The sequence below is a fragment of the Mastigoproctus giganteus genome, chromosome 9 (assembly GCF_048544385.1).
Source record: "Mastigoproctus giganteus isolate SK-2022 chromosome 9, ASM4854438v1, whole genome shotgun sequence".
In the NCBI taxonomy this organism is placed as follows: domain Eukaryota; kingdom Metazoa; phylum Arthropoda; class Arachnida; order Uropygi; family Thelyphonidae; genus Mastigoproctus; species Mastigoproctus giganteus.
In genome coordinates, this window is record NC_143583.1 from 173715376 (window position 1) to 173738910 (window position 23535).

At 36.3% G+C, this 23535-nt stretch overlaps 1 protein-coding gene across 5 annotated transcripts in view; it reads left to right on the plus strand.

Annotated features, from left to right (window-relative positions):
- Adck5 (aarF domain containing kinase 5) overlaps positions 1 to 23535 on the plus strand; it is a 322035-nt gene that overhangs the window by 139222 nt on the left and 159278 nt on the right. For all 5 annotated transcript variants that reach the window (XR_016547387.1, XM_090381279.1, XM_090381281.1 and 2 more), the window contains one exon: positions 20492 to 20623. Coding sequence is in view for 4 of the 5 variants with exons in the window: in XM_090381279.1 (XP_090237405.1) it covers positions 20492 to 20623 (132 nt within the window). In the remaining variant the exon portion in view is untranslated. The remainder of the gene's footprint in view (positions 1 to 20491; positions 20624 to 23535) is intronic.

Sequence of the window (23535 nt, forward strand, 5' to 3'; positions counted from 1 at the left end):
ACCTCCAGACACTGTAGTTTCTAAAACTGAAGCCTTTCTTGGTAAGAGTACCCTTTTGTTTCCCTCACTAATCTCGTTGCTCTTCTCTGTACCCATTTCAATGGATTTGCGTCCTTCCTAAAATGAGACTTTCAGATCTGCAAGCAGTATTCAAGATAATGTCTTTACCATTGTCTTATACAATGGGATGATCACCTCCTTATATCTACTGGCAAGATTTCTGTATATCATTGACAAAACCCCATGAGTACCACACAATTCATACATTAATCTAAGATTACTGCTACCTGTATGCAGTACTTTGTATTTGTTTTGCAGTGTCAAACTTCACTTGCCACTTCTCAGCCCATCTACCTAATTTTTCTAGATCTTATTGCTGTTTCATACTCAATAAGATCTAGAAAACCCTGCCAACCTTAGTATCATCTGCAAACTTAGACATTAAGCCGATTCCTTCATCAGTATCATTAATAAATATAGAAAACAACCTTGGGAGCAACACTGAACTCTGTGGGACTCTACTAATAACATTAGTCCAGGAAGAGCATTGCTCGTTGATAACCATTCTCTGCCTTCTGCCACTCAACTATCTCTTTATTCATAGCATTAACTTTTCCTCAATGCCACATTGCTTCAATGTAATTAAGTGCACACAGTCTTTTGTGTTCAACAATATCAAACGTTTTTCTGTAATTAAGTATACAATGTCCAATTTTTTTGCTTACAGTTACTTTATTACTGCATCATAGTATTCAATTGGATTGGTCAGACAAGGTCACCCCTTAACAAATCCATTCTGCAAGTATATATAACTGCATTCCTGTCTAGATGGTCTTGCAGGGGAAAATAAAGAGTGATTACAGACTTGTACAAGTACAGGTCTGTAATCACCATTCCCCTTTGTTCCCATTCCCCATGTGTATAATAATCTATAAGTACCCCACTCCTTCATCCAAGGATAATTTCATAATTATGAAATTATCCTTGGATGAATTATCCATTTTACCTCTTTTGCTGCCTCCATTAATATGATTGGATAGTCCCATCCCCCCCGTGTTTTTTTACATTTAGCTTCAACAATTTCTCTTCCACTTTCCTCTTACTTAATACAAAATCCCTTTGCTACCAGTTAGAATTTGATACACTACTGGCATCCCCATCCCTAAAAGATTCATTCCCACATATGAATTTAGATCAATATGCTTATTTAATTTGTTAGAAGCCTTAGCAGGCTCATCAACATTTAAATAATTCATATCTAGTGGACCAATGTGATTCATCCCCCTTCTTTCTAGTGTTTTCATAAGTAAATATGTCTGTGCTGTTTATTTTCTGGGTCTTTGTCTGTGACTTCTCGTGAACTGCCTTAGCTTTTCTAACCTCCATTGTGACTTGAGTGTAGAAAATCTGTGTATTGTAAACTTCTGTATCACATGATAATTTGTATGCATCCAATGCATTTTTCTTTTCTGCAATATCTCATCAGTTCATCTGACATCCATTTAAAGGTCTATGCCTTGAACAGTATCTCTTAGTTGATATGAAAAGCTATTAGCTTCTATGATTACTTCCCATAATGCTTCATGTTTAGCATTTTTTGCTGTTGGTAATTATCACCATTTGTGTCTTACTCACAAACTTTAAAAACTGTCTGAGTCCACTGTAGTCACCTTTAAAAAACAAAAGCCCTTCCTTTAACCCTTAACAGTACTGACTTCTTAAGTAAAAACACACCAGTACACGGTAATCACTGCTCTCCTGTAGTCCTTTTATCTGCAGATACTAAATGTGCAAGGAGTCACTGCTGGTAATCCAATCAAGAGTATTGCTTCCTGTTTTTGCTCTCTAATGCATCCAATAAATATATGAAAGTCTTGCTACGAGTGTGAGAGATTAACTCTCAAGTTCCAGTTAATATCTGGAAGGTTAAAATCCACAATTATAAAACACCCTCGTTTACTAACCCACTACAATTGATACCATTATTCATTAGTCAGAGTTATAACACATTTTATAACACCAGTCATTATTTTTATAACACACTCCAACTCTCAGTTTTGTTTTCTCAATGCTTATATCACACCAGACTGAATCAAAATTAAACTGATCATCCATGTGAATTGGATACACTGCATGAGTTTTTGTGCTTCTTAACTAAGTGCATAATCCCCTATCCTGCCTGTCCTTTCTGAACACCATTGTACTCCACATATTCACTTTTCTGCATTCCTAATATCTGCATGACACCAAGTCTCTGTTATTTCTACAATGTCTCAATTTGATGGCTTGACCAGTAATTCAAATTCATCAAATTTATTTGATGCCCTTAGCATTAGTGTACAAAGATTACTAAGGATAAAAACAAATGCATGTATACATGCACTTGTTTTTACTCTTAGTAATCCCCACATCCGATGCATTGGTTGATTCAGTGAGGATCCTCAGCAGCAGTCTGAAATTATTGACACCTTAGTATTAGTATTAGTTGTGGCAAATGATCCAAAAAAGCAAGTTTATATAGCATCAGCCAGGGGGAAAAAAAAAATCATTCCTATTGATCCACTTCAACAGTTTTTCTAATTCTTCCATGAATTTATTCAAGCTATCCACTTCCACAACATCAGATGGAAGTTTGTTTCAGCAATCAACCACCTGCTGACTAAAGGCAAACTTCCACAGATCTATTCTGCAACCGTCCTTCCTTCCTCAATTTCAGTTTATGTCCGCTCTTGTATGTAGTCTGAGCAAGAGGGCTTAATGTCCACGTTTGCAGATGTTACGAAGGTTGGCAGGGTTGTTAGTGACACTAATGACAGTATGCTGCTGCAGCAGGATCTAGAAAAGTTGAGCATATGGGCTGAGAGGTGGCAACTGAAGTTTAACATTGACAAATGTAAAGTACTGCATATGGGAAGCAGTAATCTCAGAGTAACGTATCAACTGTGTGGTACTACACTGACAATGGTAGAGAATGAAAAGGACCGAGGGTAATTGTGCAGGCAGATATCAAGTTTTCTGAGCAGTGCAGATAGTCTGCAAGAGTAACTCATGGTGTCTTGTCAATGATATACAGGAATTTTTCTAGCAGGGATAAGGAGGTGATTATCCCGTTGTATAAGGCAATGGTCAGGCCAAACCTTGAGTACTATATACAGGTCTGGTAGCCTCATTTTAGGAAGGATGTAGAGCTCCTGGAATGATTACAGAGAAGGGCAACAAGATTAGTGAATGGAACAAAGGGGTTGCCCTTACGAAGAAAGGCTTAAGTTTTGCAAATTACAGTGTCTGGAGACTAGGCACCTGCGAGGTGATCTGATTGAGGTGTATAAAGCCTTGAATGGTTTGAGCATGCTCAATGCTGATGGGATTCTTCCTCTTGCTCAGAATAATTGCCTGAGAGGGCAAAAATTCAAATTTAGGAAAGACAGTTGTAGGATAGATATGCGGAATTTTGCCTTTAGCCAGCGGGTGGTTGAATTCTGGAACAAACTTCCATCTGTCGTAGAAGTTGATAGCTTAAATAGATTCAAGGCAGAACTAGACAAATAACTGGAGTGAATGGCATTAGCATTAGTTGAGGCATATGATGCAAGAAAGAAAGCTTTATACAGTATCAGCTAAAAAAAATAAATAAAACCTTCTCATTTTACCCATCAGGTCACTCCAAATCTTTGTCTAGTTTAGTCTTAAATTTTTTTAAGCTATCAACTTCCACAACAACACAGCAGATGGAAGTCTGTTCCAGCAATCAACTACCCGTTGGCTAAAGGCAAACTTCTTCATGTCCATTCTACAACTGTCTTTCCTCAGTTTGAATCTAACTATCCCTCAGGTTCTTAATCTGGGCAAGCGGAAGTATCCCGTCAGCATTGAGCCTGCTCAAACCATTCAAGGCCTTATACACCTCACTCAGATCACCTCGTAGATGAGTAGTCTCCAGATGCTACAACTTGCAGAACTTAAGCCTTTCTTCGTAAGTGCACCCCTTTGTTCCTCTCACCAATCTTGTTTCACTTCACGTTCTAGCAACTCTACATCCTTCCTAAAATGAGGCCTCCAGACCTGTATGCAGCACTCAAGGTGCGGCCTGACCATTGCCTTATACAAAGGGATAATCACCTCCTTGTTTCTGCTAGCAAAATCCCTATATATCATTGATAAAACAACATGACCTGCTCTGGCAGCCCATCTGCACAGAGAACTTCATATCTGGCTGCACAATTACCCCAAGGTCTTTTTCATTCTCCACCTCCCAGAGTATAGTACCACACGGTACGTTTCTCTTGGGTTACTGCTACCCACATTCAATATGACATGCTTTGCATTTGTCAATGTTAAGCTTCAGTTACCACTTCTCAGCCCATCTGCCTAACTTTTCTAGATCCTGTTGAAGTAGCATACTGTCTTTACTCTCATTAACACCCTGCCAACCTTTGTATCATCTGCAAATTTGAACATTAAGCCTGATATACCTTCATCGATATCATTTATAAATATATAAAACAGCAATGGGCCCAGCACTGAACCCTGGGGGACTCCACAAAAATAACATTAGTCCACATAGAAGCAGTGTCCATTTATTACCACTCTCTGCAGTCTCCCACTCAACCATCCCTTTATCCATTACAGCAACTTGCCCTTAATGCTCTATCGCTCCAATTTGTACATCAGTCTTCCACGTGCAGCAGTATCAAAAGCTTTCCTGAAATCCAAGTGCAGTAGACTCTCAATTTTCTGGGATATATGGTAAAAAAAATTCTCGAATAATCGATTTTTCCAGTTAATCCAAAAATACAGTAAGATCCCAACATATGTAAGGGATAAGTTCCAGGACTTCTTATGTAAATTGAGTTTTACATAACTCGGGAATGACTAATAAAATATTTCTACTATATCTCTGATATGCCAAAATTACAAAAACCAAATAATATCCTCAGAAGAATGAAGAAAAATTGTTGTATATTTTAATTAGTCAATTAAAAACTTTATCTGGGGACAGCGGTGAAGTAGCCGGAGTGGCACATAAGAAAAGAAAACATAAAAGGAAGAAAAAATGCATGTTATTGTACGGTAAAAACTGATATGTATTTCGTAGCCTTGGTTATTATAGTTGACCTTCATTGGTGCCGATCTCTTCACAGCTTCTCGTATTCTGTCTTTCTCCTTCATTGTGTTCACCATTGCTACTGACAAATCTGAATTCTGTGCGATACTTGTTAATTAATGTTTGGCCATTTGGCCTTATTATTTTAATTTTCTGATCCAACTCGATCGCTTTCCTTTTCTTGATAGATTTACTAGTACCACTGTCACTTATTCTCTTAGTCGGTACCATGATAACAGTCAAAATGCCAACCGGGCTAGCCAAGTGGGTAAAGTGCCTGCCTGGTAACCCAAAAGTCGTGGGTTTGAATCCCACCTCAGGCTTGGATCAGAGTAATAATGCAAAAACTTTTGGTGGTGTATTATGGCCACAGAAGCCAATGCGCCAAAAACTAACAAAAAAAAAAAAAAAAGTCAAAATTCTATTTTCTGAAAAGAACTTCACAGGGTTAAAGTGAAAACTCACTATTAACACTCCACGCAAGCTCACATTTTACTAAAGTGCATATCTGGAGGTCGCTACCATAAAACAATAAAAAGAATTTGCACTTTCTGGGTTATTGGGAGGTTTTCTGTTAGTGCATCTAATTATAAACTCGATCTTATTGCAATTATGATAATACCGATAGCTAGAATTCTATGGGTTTTTATGTTATTATAGTGAAGTGTGTGTCTCCTTCACTGAAATCTTCAGTCATATAAATAAAAAAATATAAACAACATAAGTCGGGGACTTACTGTATTGAAAAATGTTCAGCAACTTACATAAAAAGTATGGCAATAGATAAAAAACTTACAATGCACTACTCGCGTGTCCCATACAATGCTTCCCTTTATTTTTTACGATGTTCGTATAGTTTGGTCACCAACATTATAATGGTTCATAGAGATTTAACGGATGCACCATTTTCAAACTTTTGAATAATTTCAAGTTTCTGTTTAATTAAAAGCGCAACTCTTTCATTTGTCCATCATTTTTGCAATTTCTAAACAAACAAAAAAAAAAAAAATAGTTACTATAAAAAAAAATTCCGACATTCCTGGTATAAATAACTAAACAAAATTTGTCCTTTTGCAGTGCAATGGAACACAACGATCGACGCAATGCACTAAAACTAAACATTTGGTCTTTTTTTCTTTTTTTTAGTGGTGGGTGTGAAGGGTTGCAAGATGATAATATGTATAATAATCTCCCAATAACGACTTATAACGGCACTTCTGGTTGCTTATTTATGACTTGCAAAACATCTGACATCTGTTTATACATATTCTATTTATTTATTACTTGAAATTTAAGATTTCTGGTTTTTTTTTTTTTTTTTTAAATTTGGAGTCTTGAAGTGTCCTGGTTAATCTAATCCCGGTAAATCGACAGTCTGCTGTATATGATATGAAAATTATTTTTTGCATCTAGTTCCTTTGTGATCATATCGTAGTATCCAATCAAATTGGTCAGAGAAGACTTCTCCTTAACAAACCCGTGCTGTGTCTGAACTATTACTGTAGCATTGTCTAGGTGATCCTGTTTCACCTCTTTAACCTGTGACTCCATTATTTTCCCCGGAACAGAAGTTAAACTAACAGGTCTATAATTATTTGTGTCATCCTTTGCACCCGCTTTGTGAATTGGGGATACATTTGCACATCTCCAGTCCATAGGAACCTCCCCTGACCCTAAGGATGCTCCCATAATTATGGCTAAGGGTTTACTGCCTTCTTCAGTATAACTGGATAGATTCCATATGCTCCAGGTGCCTTTTTTATGTTTTAACTTCAACAATTTCTCCTCCACTTTGCTCTCAGAAAATGTGCTTTACAAACGTATCACAGAGGTGTTTGAAATTGATTCTTATGACCAAAGATGTGGTTCTAATAAACAATGAAAGTGTAGTGCATTTTATTGATTTGAATCATTTCTTTGAAATTTGATTCTATAAAGCAGCTGATTCTAATAACCAGTGATCACTATAACCGGCACTTACTGTAATTGAGAATACTACTCTTAATTCACCAGTTATGCAGCAATAATACATACTAGCTTACAGTGGTACACCAAGGGTGTTTGCCGCTTGGGTGCGAGAAATAATTTGCCACCCTTTATTCCTTTTACATCAACTGTTTTCTCATCATTCACTGAAAAGTTAATGAAGACGAGTTCAATTCATATGTACATGTCTTATTTCGAAGGCTGAATACACAAGGCATAATATGTTATCGGTTGAAATTAATTATATAATATTGGTGTAAATACACCATAGTTTATTCATAAGTTTAACTACATGTAGTAGCGTAAAGGCATCGTTTGATTTTATCTCATATTGTGGCTACCTTCACAACGAGATACCAGGTATTTACCACTACATTGAATGAATTGCTTCTCTAATAGAGGAGACTACTGTTATTTATTCTCAGTGGGCACCACCACCCAGATGCATTTCAGAGCTTGTTGGATTACTCATTGGTGGATGTCTCCTCTGTTAGAGAAGCATTGTTTATTCAAAGTAGTGCAATACCTGGTATCTCGTCATGAAGGTAGCCACAACATGAGATAAATTCAAATGATGCCTTTACACTACTACATGTAGTTAAACTTATGGGTAAACTATGGTGTATTTACACCAATATTATATAGTACATATCTTATGGACCTATGTCTTTACATTAGTCTGGCAAAAATGCTAGTTCAATACTGATGCATCATCCGATTGTCTTAACCATCATATGATGACCGGCAAAAAAATGATGAACGCCTTTTCAGCTATCAAAGTCAAATTTATTTATTTGCCACCTGTATAGGTTAAAATTTTTTTTATTGAGCAATAAAAAAACAACTAGTAGATATTCTTTATCACTTTTAAAATTAATCTATAAAAAATTTGATTCTAACAGATATAGAGCTCTGCATTAAAAATATAAAGGGAATATTAAAAATAATAAATTCTCCATTTAAAGTTTTATAATTATATTTTAATGAATGTTACAGAAAGAAAATAATTGCATAACATAAAACAAATGGTTTTTCTTTCCACATTTATCAGAAATATGAGACAAAAAAAGAATAACAAAAATAAAAATTACAGACAGATTTAAAAAAGTAACTTACATTAACTGCAGAAAACAAAAATTTTTACAGAAATATCAACAAAAAAATAAAAGAAATGCAATGTTTATACAACAAAGAAAAATATATACCTATAGTAAACTATATTAAAAATAACAATTGCATTACCTATAATATTAAGATTACTTATAATAAATACTATACAATTGCATTACCTATAATAAATACTATACAATTGCATTACCTATAATAAATACTATATTAAAAATAACAATTGTCATTACATAAAATCAAGTTTCCTTGCTTTTTTTGTTGCAAACTCGTTAATAATGTCAGATATATCTAATTTGGAAACAATTGTGTTTTCAATATTAATAATACTTAATTTCGAAAGCCTGTCTTGTTTCATAGTTGATCGTAAATGATGTTTAATAATCTTAAGTATTGAAAAAAAAAGATCTCTCTCCTGATGCAACTGTAACTGGCATCATTAAGAATATTCTTAAAGCTACAGTAAGGTTTGGCAATAAACTGACCATGTTATTTAAAAAAATGTATTCTAAAATTGCCTAGGCATTCTTTTAAGAAATTCTTTTAACTTATTTAATATAAGTTAAAAGAATTTCTATTTCATCGCACAATTCCAAAGCATTTATGTCAGATTCCTGTTGTGCACTGTCTGATAATTTAATTTGTGAATTCATACAATATTTAAATTTTTTATCTCTTTAAAGTGATTTTGATGAAAAAATGTCATCTAAAAATTGAAAACTTTAATTATGCATATGGATAAGTTCGAATCTTTCCTTAATTCTGGAAATTGCTGTATCCAAAATAGTAAAATAAAAATTGACTTTATAAAGACATTCCAATGATAAAATACTTTCACCTTTCACATTTTCATACAAAAACAGTATCTTTTTCTTACATAGTCAAATTATTTCAACATCTGGAAAAGATGTCTCACAGTCTATTTCTTCAGCAATTTTCTTAGCTTCCTCTAACATGTTTTTGAAGCCATCATTAGTTCTGCATTCTTTGAAATAGTCATTTACATGTTTTAACATTTCTATTATTGTCGGTATAACTTGATCAGACTTTTGCATTAAATTACTAACAATATTAATTTTTGATAAAATGTTGTACCAAACTACAACAGAACATATAAATTTGTACAACTTGATTTTTGTTAGTAAAGATTTGGCAGAATTTTGAGTATTACTATCCCAAGATTGATCATTATACAAAGTAAATAATGCATCATATATTGCACCCAAATTGTACTTGAATGCTTTTATTGCATCAACTCTTCTTTCCTGACTGGTCTCACACACCAGTTTAACAGTTAATGTGGGACACTCTTCCATTAAAATTTTCCACTGATATGTAGATGCCAAAAAGATTACTTATATTTCCTGAACAATGCCAAAAAAATTTTCAATTTGTAGAGAAGCTTTTGTGGCATCATTTATTACTAAATTTAAACTATGCTCTCAGGTTGATATCTAAAATTAGTTTCTGAAGACCACTATTTTTACCCTTCATGTTAGCCCCGTTGTTGTAGGCTTGGCCACTCTTGTCATTAACATTAATGTTTTCTTGCTTTAAAAAATTAAGTACAAATTAGTAAGACCCTCACCTGTTTTATCTGAAATTGAACAAAAGCCTAATATATGTTCTTTTACTTCTTCTTTTTTTTGCTTCATTATTTAAGTTAACAAATCTTACAATTATCGTTATTTGTTCTTGGTGATTAGCATCTGGCGTACAATCTAATATAATCAAATAATATTTACTTTGTTTTAACATATCTAAAATAATATTTTTCACTTTCTAACCAATGACAGATATTATCTCGTTCTGAATTTAATACCTTAGATAATGAGGCATTTTTTACTATAATTTTGAATGTGTGTTAAATGTTTCGCCATAATGCTATCAAACTGTGCAAATGTTTCTATTAATTTTAAAAAATTTCTGTTTCTTTCCTCGTACAATTTATTATTATGGCCTCTTAAAGCTAAATTTTGCTCTGCCAAAAATTGAATTGCATAAATAATTCTTTCTGTTACTGCTTTCCATCTCTGTTTTTCCAATTTTATCAAAATCTCACTGAATCCATAAATCGTGTTTTCATGTTTAATAGATTTTTTGAGATCAGTCCACAATTTAAAACTGTCGATGTGTGCTTTACTTTTTATGTGTCTATCTAAAGCTCTTGATAAACGTTGCAAATCAAAAAACCAATATCGTAGTTAAAACCCGTAGTTTTATTATGAAATAATTTGCAACAAAGGCAGAATACAGAATTTTTTGACTTTGAATATAATATCCAGTTTATAAGAATTTTTTCCCCATTACTTAATTGTTTATAATATTATTCTGTAGAAAATGACCTATTCTTATCATCTAAAGGAAAGTTATAATGTTGAACTTGTTCTAGATCTAGTTCTATTAAAATTATTCTAATACTGTTCGTTAACAATTTTGGCCATAACCCTGGATCGTGCATATAATTTTTGAAACATTTACTGGTCAAATCTGGAGTATCACCGGTAGAGGTTCCTGTTGTACATTCAATGTTTGATGAAATTTCTTCATTAGGCGGTTGATTTTCCAAAAAGCAATCTTCTATGTAATTTTGAGTGATATTTTGTTCCTTGCTGATTTTGTCATTATAGAAAGTATCTAACTGTGACTGTCATGATTCTCCAGTTTTTTTACTTTTTGCAGCTGTTGGTTCAAAAAATCGTGAAATTGAAGTAGTAACTTTTTTTATACTCTCCTCTTTTTCTAATTTTCTTTTTCGGTAGGCTGCGCCGAAAGTTTATTTTTTCTGTTAGCCGTCTAAAGAGAATGATTAAACAAATTGTCATTTAAATAAATAATATTTAACAAAAAATAAAAAATAAAATACGTAATTATAAATCTTCAAAAAATTATTTAATTTCTATCCAAAATTAATTAATAAGTGACTTAAAACAATAATTAACAATTATTATTTTAAGTCACTTATTAATTTTTAAAAAATCTTTTATAATTTTTCGTTGAGATTTTTAATATAAGAATTATATAATTTAATGGCTTTTAAGCATCGGCACCCCTAAATATTCAGCATCGGGGTGCGATGTACCCTTTGCACCCCCACTAGCCTATCAAGTTTATAAATTTTTCTTTGCAGTTCATGTTTGTTTGTTTGTTTTTTAAATCCTTGAGGTTGTCACAGACATTCTCTCAGATATGCCAGACAAGCTGTACTTGCTACCTGGGAGTCTAAAACGCTGATGGAACTGATATTCGGGCGACACTCAAGTCAAGTGGACCCAATTTCGGCGAAGTCCGGATGGTCTGTGACAGCCAAATCCTCTGCTTGGACCTTCACGATGGTGGGACTGTTAGTAATCCTGGGTATGACCTCCATGCACAAGTACATGGTGGGTGACCACCCAGGTGTGAACGAACGTAAGCAGGGGTCGAGGTGTGGCACCCACACCACATGGAGGAACGCCGCCCCTCTATGTTACCAGACAGTACTAGGTGGTAGATGACTCTCATCAACCGGTGAAATACCACCACTTTGCTTATTGGAGGCTTGAAGTGGTGGAACCCATGTTCAGTCTCTGGAGCTAAGTTCCGGTCAACCCTTCCCTATCTCTTCCATCATGCAGTATGATTGATGATTTTTGAGGTTATGATAAATGTCGTGGCGAGATCCAATATTCCTTACATTTCGAGGGTACAGCTCTAAAACAGTGTTCGCAGGCCGGCCGCTAGTTAGTACACCGGACTGAACCTATTGGTAACTCTCTAGGAAGCTTCCGGATCAGCTAGTGTATAATCTTGCTACCTCTACTCTGCCAGATAGTGACTGGAGGGAGTCCGAGTAATGTGTATGCTGGGAGCGTTGTCGAGGCCACGTTATGTCAAAGATCTGGGTATATTCTTACCACATGTACGCCATATCCAAAAATTTCATTACTTCATACAGCATGTCCCACCTACTTTTTCTTACTATTGAATACACCATGAATTGTCAAACTAATAGAGCAAGCTTATCTGCGAAAAGATCTAAACCTCCCAAGGACTTCCTAATTCATTTCACAAATATACGTGGTCTCAATTCTATTCTCAACGATGTCCATTTCCACTTGCAGTCTGCCAAACCCCATGTACTTTTTCTGACAGAATCTCAGTTATCGGTTGATTCATCTACTGCTCATCTCAGATGCCCAAATTATTCGCTGTATGATTCCTTTCACCTCAAAGGTGGTACTTGTGCATATGTCCATTCTGATATTCCCTGTCAGAGACTTGGCAATTTGGAATCTCCTCTCTTTGATCTTCTCTGGCTTAAAATCTCTCTACCTCATTGTGTCAAATTCATCTGTGTCTCTACCGTTCTCCCAACTCCACTAATCACTTGGAGCTCTTTGACTTATTCTCTTTGCAACTTGACTTTCTCCAGTCCAACTTTCCTAACAGTGAAGTAATTTTCCTTGGTGATTTTAATGTTCACAACTCCAGCTGGCTTCCGTTTTCTAGTCACACCGACCCAGCAGGTCGAGATGCTGAGGCTTTTGCAATTACTAATGACTTAGCACAGATTGTTCATTTACCTACAAGAATACCGGACAATCCTAATCATACAGCCAATACGCTTGATCTTTTTCTCCAAGCAACCCTTCTAAGAGTACACGGTCGAAGTGAGAGGTCCTTTAGGCACTTCAGATCACAACTTGGTGATTGTCTCTTCTCCAATGGACCCTTTATCTCATGGCTATTCCCAACCACGTGTTGTTTGGCATTACAAGAATGCAAAATGGGATGACCTGCGAGACTTCTTTTCTTCTTTTCCTTGGTCGGATTACTGTTTCAAAACTTTTGATTTCAACATTTGCTCAGATCGTGTCAATGAAATTATTCTTGCAGGAATGGAATCCCTTATCCCACACTCCACTTTAAAATCTCATCCTTTATCTAAACCTTGGTTTTCCAATAAATGTGCTAAGGCTGTCCAAGAGAAGAATGTTGCATATCGTAATTGGCTTGTTTCTAATTCTTCAATTTCATTTTCTGCCTACACCAAAGCTCGCAACAGTTGTAAAGCAGTTATTAACCAGTCCAAACTAGAGTTTGAACAGGCTAAGAGTAGAAAACTTGCTTCTTGCCCTAATGGTAGCCGAGCATTCTGGTCTCTTGCCAAAGCTATTGGGTGCAACTTTTGCCCATCTTTACTCCCACCTCTGTCCAAACCAGATGGTTCTGTTGCCACTTCAGCCAAGGATAAAGCTGACCTGCTAGCATCCCATTTTTCTTCCAGCTCGTGTATTAATGATCTTGGTAAAACACCTCCCACCATTCCCAACATGCTCCATTCAATGCCTCCTGTGGTCTTCCGTCAAAAGGATATCAGAAGGATTTTGATGAATCTTGATGCTAAGAAAGCTCCAGGTCCTGATGGTATTTCTCCACTTGCTCTCAAAACCTGTGCTCCTGAACTTATTCCTATTCTTTGCCACCTTTTTTCACTTTCTTATTCCAAAGGTGTTTTTCCTTCTGCTTGGAAATTTGCTCATATCCAGCCAGTTCCTAAAAACTGTGAAAAATCCCTCCCATCCAATTATCGTCCTATTGCAATTACTTCTACTCTTTACTCTTTCTAAAGTAATGGAGAAATCAATTAACCACCAACTCTTAAACTTCCTAGAAACCTTCCGTCTGATCAATGGATTCCATCAGTGTCGATCCACTGGAGATATTCTGGCTTATGTTACCCATTTATGAACTAATTCAATGGAAAGGTTTGGTGAAACACAAGTAGTTGCTCTTGACATCCCAAAGGCTTTCAGTCGTGTTTGGCATAAAGGTCTTCTAAACAAGCTTCCATCTTATGGTTTGCCAACACGTTTTAGTAATTGGTTATCCAGTTTTCTCTCTGTTCACTCACTGAGGGTGATGGTAGATGGCTCTCTGTCTTCTAACTTCTCCACTAATGCTGGTGTCCCCCAAGGTTCAGTTCTTTCCCCCACTCTTTTCCTCTTGTATATCAATGACCTTTTTCCATTGACTGGAAATCCTATCCATAGTTTTGCCAAAGATAGCACATTGCATTCAACTTTCCATTTTGAGAAACCTTGTCCTGCTGAATCAGCTACCAATTCCTTAAATGCCGATCTTCAGGTAATTCTCCAGTGGGGCAAAGACAACTTAGTTGATTTCAACCCTTCTAAAATTCAGTCTTGTCTTATATCTCGCAAAAAGGATTCTTCTGCTCCTATGCTTATGTTTAGTGACACTCCGATTTCTAGGCAAAATGATATATTTCTTTTGGGGATTACCCTGACTTCTAATCTCTCTTGGCACAAGCACATTACAAATATTGCTTCCTCTGCATCTAAAAAACTTGGTTTTCTCTTTCGCTCTCGGCGTTACTTTTCTTCCAAACAGCTGCTCACTCTGTATAAATCGCAAATCCGCCCTGCCGTGGAATAATGTTCCCACATCTGGGGTGGTGCCCCCAAAACCTCTCTCAGGCTTCTTGACTCCATTCAGAAGAGGGTAGTTAATTAATGATTCATCTCTAACAGAGTCTCTCCACTCGCTTTCTCATAGACGCACTGTTTTTGCTGCATGCCTCCTCTACAGATACTTCCATGGGCACTGTTCTTCTGGGCGCCTCTGCAGCCAGGTGGGAAGGAGCAGCAGTGGGTAGCACACGCTTCTTGATTAGACCGGGGTTCGAGCCTGTCACCACCAAATACGGAGTTTGCGGAAAGATCAGGGAATGACCACCGAATATATCCCCGGAGCAATATGGCCTTAGTTGCTAATGCTCCTAAAAACCAAATAACAACAACAACAACTGTTCTTCTTAATAGGCTTCTATAATTCCTGCTCTCTCTCTCAAAACAGCCCGAACACGTGCCGCCACTAGCCAACATCCATTTACTGTCTAACTTCAAATCCACAGAACCAACTTTTCATCTTCATCATTTATTCATTCAACTGCCGTTTTCTGGAACAACCTTCCTTCATACGTATTTCCTGAAAATTACAATCTACAGAAGTTCAAGTCCAATGTCAGCAGATATCTTCTTTCGTCTTCTTAACCTCAAACCCAAGCACGGTACTAAGTACTATAGGTTCTAATACCTCTCGTGTTTGGGGTTCACATAAAAAAAAAAAAAAATCACAACAACGGCATAAAGCCTTACATTCGTGATATACAATTTGCTTTATAATTATCACATATACTTATAAATGCAAAACATTTATAATCTCCAGTAAATAAAATATTTACAAGGAATTTAAAACTATGTTATATGTATTATGCTGTTCAGTTTACATTATGTGCTATGCTGTCATGTTTATTAAGTTATAAGTTAATTATAATAGATAATTAGTCAGATAATAAAATTATCTGACTAATGCCAACCTAGATGATTCAAACTGTTGAGAAAGCTTTATCACAGTTAAAACTGTAGAATTCCCCTACCACACACTACATTATAAGTTGTGAGATACAATATTCACACTAAATCGTTGATACAAAGGTTCTATATTTATTAAGTAAACATATAAAAGGAGACACAGGTAATTACAGACCTGTTAGTTTAACTTCTGTTCCAGGGAAATTAATGGAGGCACTGGTTAAAGAAGCATTGCAGAATCATCTAGACAAGACTTCAGTTATAGCTCAGACACAGCATGGGTTTGTTAAGGGGAAGTCTTGTCTGACTAATTTTATTGAATACTATGATGTAGTCACAAAGGAACCAGGTGCAGAGAATAACTTTGATATCATATATTTGGATCTTAGAAAAGCCTTTGATTATGTTGCACATGGAAGACTGCTGCACAAATTGGAGCAGTGTGGCATTGGAGGTAAATTGCTGCTATGGATAAAGGGATGGTTGAGTGGAAGAAGACAGAGAGTGGTAATCGGACACTGCTCTTCGTGGACTAATGTTATTAGTGGAGTCCCTCAGGGGTCAGTGTTGGGTCCATTGTTGTTTTCTGTATTTATAAATGATATTGATGATGGTATATCAGGCTTAACGTCCAAGTTTGCAGACGACACAAAGGTTGGCAGGGTTGTTAATGACACTAATGACAGTACACTGCTGCAACAGGATCTAGAAAAGTTGAGCAGATGCGCTGAGAGGTGGCAAATGAAGTTAAACATTGACAAATGTAAAGTACTACATATGGGAAGCAGTAATCCCAGAGTAACGCATCAACTCTGTGGTACCACACTGACAGTGATAGAGAATGAAAAGGATCTGGGGGTAATTGTGCAGGCAGATATGAAGTTTTCTGACAGTGCAGACAGTCTACAAGAGTAGCTCATGGTGTCTTGTCAATGATATACAGGAATTTTTCTAGCAGCGATATAAGGAGGTGATTATCCCCTTGTATAAGGCAATGGTCAAGCCACACCTTGAGTACTGTATACAGGTCTGGAGGCCTCATTTTAAGAAGGATGTAGAGCTGTTGGAACGAGTACAGAGAAAGGCAACAAGATTAGTGAATGGAACAAAGGGTTGCTCTTACGGAGAAAGGCTTAAGTTTTGCAAATTACATTGTCTGGAGACTAGGCACCTGCGAGGTGATCTGATTGCAGTGTATAAAGCCTTGAATGGTTTGAGCATGTTCAATGTGGATGGGACTCTTCCTCTTGCTCAAAATAACCACCTGAGAGGGCATAAATTCAAATTGAGCAAAGACGGTTGTATGATAGATATGCGGAAGTTTGCCTTTAGCCAGCGGGTGGTTGACTGGTGGAACAAACTTCCATCTGTCGTAGAAGTTGATAGCTTTAATAGATTCAAGGCAGAACTTGACAAACATTTGGAGCGAGTGGATGGGTGAAATAAGGGTTTTTTTAATTTTTTTGGCTGATGCTATATAAGCTTGCTTTCTTGCATTATGTGCCTTTGCTAATGCTAAGTCATTACGTGCAAAATCACTAGCTGAAATTAAAAATAAGCTAATGAATATTATTCTTAAGGTATTTATTGAAGACAATTTAATATGTTAAGTAAAAAAGACGGCAAAATTTTCCAAAAAACTTATAATTCCCAAGAGCTCAAAATTCTTTGTGTCCACAAAGACTGCAGCACAGTGACTACTGAAGTTTAACCTTGACAAATGCAAAGTACTGTATATGGATAGAAGTAACCCCAGAGAAACATACCAACTGTGTGGTACTACACTTAAGGTGGTAGAAAATAAAAAAGACCTGGGAGTAATTGAGCAGTCAGATATAAAGTTTTCTGAGCAATACAGACAGGCTGCCATGCCAGGTCATGGGGTTTTGTGAATGATATATAGGAATTTTGCTAGCAGGGAAAAGGAGGTGATTGTCCCTCTGTATAAGGCAATGGTCAGGCCATGCCTTCAGTACTGCGTACAGGTCTGGTGGCCTCATTTTAGGAAGGATGTAGATTTGCTTGCGCATGTACAGAGAAGGGCAACAAGATTGGTGAGGGGAATGAAGGGATCCCTTACTAAGAGAGGCTTAAATTCAGCAAATGGCAATGGCTGGAGACTAGGCACCTGTGCGGTGATCTGATTGAGGTATATAAAGCCTTGAATAGGTTGAGCACACTGAATTCTGATGAGATTCTTCCACTTGTTTAGATTACGAACCTAAGGGGACATAAATTCAAATTAAGGAAAGACAGATGTGCAGAAATTTGCCTTTAGCCAGCGGGTGGTTAATTGCTGGAACAAACTTCCATCTGTCGTTGTGGAAGTTGATAGGTTAAATAAATTTAAGGAGGAACTGGACAAACATTTAGAGGGAATGGTTGTGTGAATTTTTTTTTTTTTTTTTTTTTTGGCTGATACTGCAAAGCTCATACACTTGCTTTCTTGCATCACATGCTACTACTACTGCTACTACTACTACAATGACGACAACATTTTTCCGGCTGCTGCTGCATGTTCTAAAGAAGCAGTATAAGCATCTTTTGCACCTCTGCCTGGGATTGCTATTAATCTTTAGGCTGTTTATCCCCCAGCACCTCCGTAGCCAGGTGGGAAGGAGCAGCAGTGCATAGCACACGCTTCTTGATTAGACCAGGGTTCGAGCCCGTGACGACCAAATACGGAGGATGCGGAAAGGTCAGGGAATGACCACCACATATCCTGGAGCAATATGGCCTTAGTTGCTAATGCTCCTAAAAACCAAATAACAAACAAACAGCTGTTTATCCCTCAACCCAAGCTAGCAGTTTTCCAACCCTCTCAATACTGTCTCAATAGCATATCAGCAAATATTCTTGCACCTTGTCCATTTAAATATATCCCATCCCTCTAAAAACAAACTTTTCTGTCAACAAGCACATATCCCTGTTTAAATAATTTCTTTCATGAGCTTTTGCTTCAATTTCTCCGGGACCAAATGGATTGACAAAGCTCTCATTATATGCTCCCTTCTGTTTTGTCTGTGCAGAATTGCAGACTCTTTCAATTTTATTCCTAACTTGTGACTTTTTCTCAACATTGCCCTGTACTAGTTAAGTCAATCCTTAGATATCCTACTTTTAAATCAATAAGATAACTAAAGATAACTGATCTACAACATCATCAAAGCAAAGAGTTTTGCTCAGGTATACGCTAGTCCTATTTCACCCGTTGTTTTTGCACAATGTATTTGCCATTTCTCTGACAATTGAGTTACCACCTATATCTATAATTATATACAATATCCTCTGAAACCAAGGATCTTGGCTGTGGACAATATAGTGTCGTCTGATGCTGGAATATGAACTGTAGCATTGCGCAGTACAGTTATGTGCTTCATGGGTGCCTCTCTTTTAATCCTTAGAGGGAATCAACCATATTCTTCAAGTTGTCATATAACCCCATCCACATGCTGAGTTTTCATTTAATCTCCTTATACTCTTGCAACACACACACACACACACACACACACACACACACACACACACACACACACACACACACACACTCCCTTTTGCTGTATTATGTCCTGCTAAATGTAGTTTCACAAAGAGGAACAAGTAGAAGTGGAAGAGGGAACAAGCAGAAATGCTTTGGAGAGACATGGCAGTTCTCCTCCAAGCCTTCCTGCTACTTTGAGCTCTTTGCTTTATTTTAAGGCATGATTTTAGTCTAAATTTAGTTTAAAAATAACACACAAAACTGAGATAAGAAAATAATAATAATGCTGCACTAATTCCACTTATTTGACAGCAGTACAAAGTATGCTATTTTAAAGTTAAATTTAAATTCTCTGAATATATGAAACTACTTTTGTTGAATTGGTGGAATGTAGAGGAGGAGGTGTCATATGTTGACTATTTTCATGGGATCATAAAAAAGAAATAGAGTTTTCCTGACAATTGAAATTATTTCTTCAAAATAACACAAAGCATAATAACACAGGGAGTCAATAACACTTGAGACTCCTAATAAATTTTAATGGCAGTTGTCCTAATTTAACGCCAAAGGTTTGTATGTTTAATTAGTATGATTATGAAGACAGTTACAGAAATACTCCTGTTTCTATCAATATCTTTCTTTAGCATAACATAACTGAATGGTGGCACATTGTATTAATGAAATAAATGTGATTAATTATTGACTTTGGAGAATATTTTAAAATAATGGTTTTTCTGTTCTACATCTTTCATTTAACTTGTTCTTGTATCTTTAATTTGGTATGACCTACCTAACCTTTTTATCTGGGTTGTAGATCAGTCATCATGCGCACCTACATGTGCACCAAAAAATAAGGAGGTTGCGGGTTTGAGCCATAAGATGCCATAAAAATACACAGTCCATAGTGACATGATTGTGGTGCTGAAAATTCAGTTGCCATTAATAATTTGTTATGTATGCAATCATGGTGAATTTGTTAACTCTTCTGGCTTCAAGGTGCCTCCGTAGCCAGGTGGGAAGGAGCAGCAGTGCGTAGCACATGCTTCTTGATTAGACCGGGGTTCGAGCCCGTCACCACCAAATACGGATTATGCGGAAAGGTCAGGGAATGACCACCGCATATCCCCGAGCAATATGGCCTTAGTTGCTAATGCTTCTAAAAAAAAAAAACTAAACAACAACAAACATCTTCTGGCTTCAGCCACCTAGAGAATAAATTTATTTTTCCATAGTTGACTTTATACATCTTCATTAATTCTGACTTCTAAATTGATAAATATAATTTTATAAATAATTGTGCAGAAACATTTTTCTGTAGTATCACTTATCAGCTAGCCGTATGCAGCTTATGTGATTATCTCCTCCCCTTCTATCATCTCTCCATTTTTAATATTTCTTTTCTTTATATCATTTTAGTATTTGAAAACAAGTTTAATAAGGGAGTTGGACTTTGTTCAGGAAGGGCTGAATATGGAAAGATGTGAAAAGGAATTAAAGCATTTGTCTTTCATATATGTGCCTAAAATATTCTGGAATATGTGTAGCAAGGTAAGAATTCCTTTCCCCCACATTTTAGAAATTTCAGTGGGTAAAAAATAAGATTTGTTGATTGGTTTATCATAGGACAAAGATTTATTTTATGAAATGTGGAAATACTAGTTTTTATTAATCTGGTCATCATGATTGGCTGACATTTTCTCTGTTTTACTTCATTCCCCCCATAATTTCTTTTTCTGTTGTATCAGTGTTTCAGTTTAGTTGTGTAACTGAGTATTTGTAATGTGTTATGGATGGAACAAGGTGAAAAATAAGTGGTTCCTATAACAAAAGAAAATGCCTTTAGATGATAATTTCAGAGAAAATGAAAGTAAAATGAAAAAATGTTATTGATGATAGCAAAATAATTTGGAATTCCACTTCCAGTGGAGTTCCAAATTATTTTTGAGGTGCTACCCACCTCAAAAATTGTGACTTTTGCAATGTGTAATTGAAAGTAGACTGTAGAAGGTTGAGAAATGGAAAAGAAAGAGAATCCAGGAGTCAAGTATGCAATTTAGGAGACACACTATTTAACTGGTTTTGCTAAGCACAAGCTAATAACATTTCTGTATTTGACTTAAGGAAAGGAGAAGAGGTAATTGCATTGGAAATGAAATTGAATTTTCATATTCTGGTAGCTGGCTGGCTGTAGCAATTTCCACAGTAACATAATATAACACAGTAGTTCACCACCCAGTTCTACTGTTGATAGCTATTTCTGCAGAAAACTTCTGAGCAATTGTGGTGTCCATCATAGAAAAATATGCACATAGGATAGCCCACCTATTTGGCATTGAGAAACACACACAATGTTTTTTTTTTCCCCCTTAATTTTACTTATTTTGTATTGTATAATTTATATTAATAGCCAGGTGGGCAGGAGCGGCAGTGCGTAACACACGCTTCTTGATTAGACCGGGATTCGAGCCCATGACCACCGCATATCCTCGGAGCAATATGGCCTTAGTTGCTAATGCTCCTAAAAACCAAACAACAACGCAAATGATAGTCATTTTAACTTGAGTTTCCACCTTAGGATAGTTAATTCAGAAAGATCCTTTCTAGATTAAAAAAAAAAAAAAAAAAACTGGGTGCATCTTATACAGTGGTTGTAGATTTTTTTACTTGCATTTCCCGCTTTTTCGCGCTTGTTGTCTTTGCCTTATTGTTTTGCACTTGTTACTGGTATATTAGGTTACGTTTTGCCACGTTCTGCCCAGAAATGGCTCAGAAAAGATTTTCGTAAGTGTTGAATTCAAGTTATGAGAAGTTGTATGAATTTTATTATGAATAAAACTTGAGTTCAATAACTTTATGTAATACATTTTTTTTTTTCAAATTTCGGGCCCCATAATTAAGTGTGTCTTATACATTGGGAAATACGGTATGTCAACAATGAAGATAGCTTTATTTATTCATTAGAAAACTTATAATGAATATTAGCATTAGCATAGGCATTTGATGCAAGAAAGCAAGCTTATGCAGCATCAGCCAAAAAAAAAAAAAAAACCCCCACTTCTACTTCACCCCTCTGTTCGTTCAAAATACCTGTCCAGCTGAGCCTTAAACTTATTTAGGCTATCAACCTCCACGACAAGGGATGGAAGTCTGTTCCACCAACCAACCACCCGCTGGCTAAAGGCAAATTTCCGCACGTCTATCCTACATCTGTCTCCTGAATTTGAATTTATGCCCTCTCAGGTGATTATTCTGAGCTAGAGGAAGAATCCCATCAGCATTGAGCATGCTCAAACCATTCAAGGCTTTATACACCTCTATCAGATCACCTCGCTGGTGCCTAGTCTCCAGACACTGTAATTTGCAAAACTTAAGCCTTTCTTCGTAAGAGCACCCCCTTTGTTCCATTCACTAATCTTGTTGCCCTTCTCTGTACTCGTTCCAGCAGCTCTACATCCTTCTTAAAATGAGGCCTCCAGACCTGTATACAGTACTCTAGGTGTGGCCTGACCATTGCCTTATACATATTTGATCTTGATTTTATTATTATGACGTTGTGAAAGAAAAAAATAAATAAATAATAAATAATAATATAATCTTTTCAGTTACTATCAGTATCTGAGAAGGATGGATGTGTTACCTTTCTGTAAAATTATCCACTGTGAATTATTTCAAGGAGAGGTAACAACTGTAGCTCTAACAGTATAATGTCATAACTATTCCTTGTTTAAAGTGCAACTACTTCCAACAAGGAATAGCTTTGTGCAAGAGGTGGAAAGTTACTTATCTTCAAAATCTTGCCTTTCAAAGTTCTGCTTCTTATTGATAACGTGCCAGGACATCCAAGCAGTCTAGTATTTGACCACCCAAATGTTGAAATTGTGTTTTTGCCACCCAACACCACATCACTTTTACAAATGCTAGACCAAGGTGCGATTGCTGTGTTTAAGTCCTACTATGTTAGGAGAACTTTTACTGGCTTAATTGAAAAAATGGAAAGGGAGTCAGACTTAACTGTAAGTCAAAGTTGGAAAAATTATAACATCACAGATTACCTGGTCAACATCAAAGCATCAGCTGATGAGATAAAAGCATCTACAATCAACGTGTGTTGGCAAAAATTATGGCCAGAAGTGGTTGTTGCTAAAAGAATCCCCAATATCAATAGCATTAGCATTAGCATTAGTAGAGGCATTTGATGCAAGAAAGCAAGCTTATGCAGCATCAGCCAAAAAAAAAAAAAAAAAAAAAAGTAACATAAATAAATAAAAATAACCACTTCCACTTCACCCCTCTGTTCGTTCGAAATACCTGTCCAGCTGAGCCTTAAACTTATTTAGGCTATCAACTTCCACGACAAGGGATGGAAGTCTGTTCCACCCACCAACCACCCGCTGGCTAAAGGCAAATTTCCGCACATCTATCCTACATCTGTCTTTCCTCAATTTGAATTTATGCCCTCT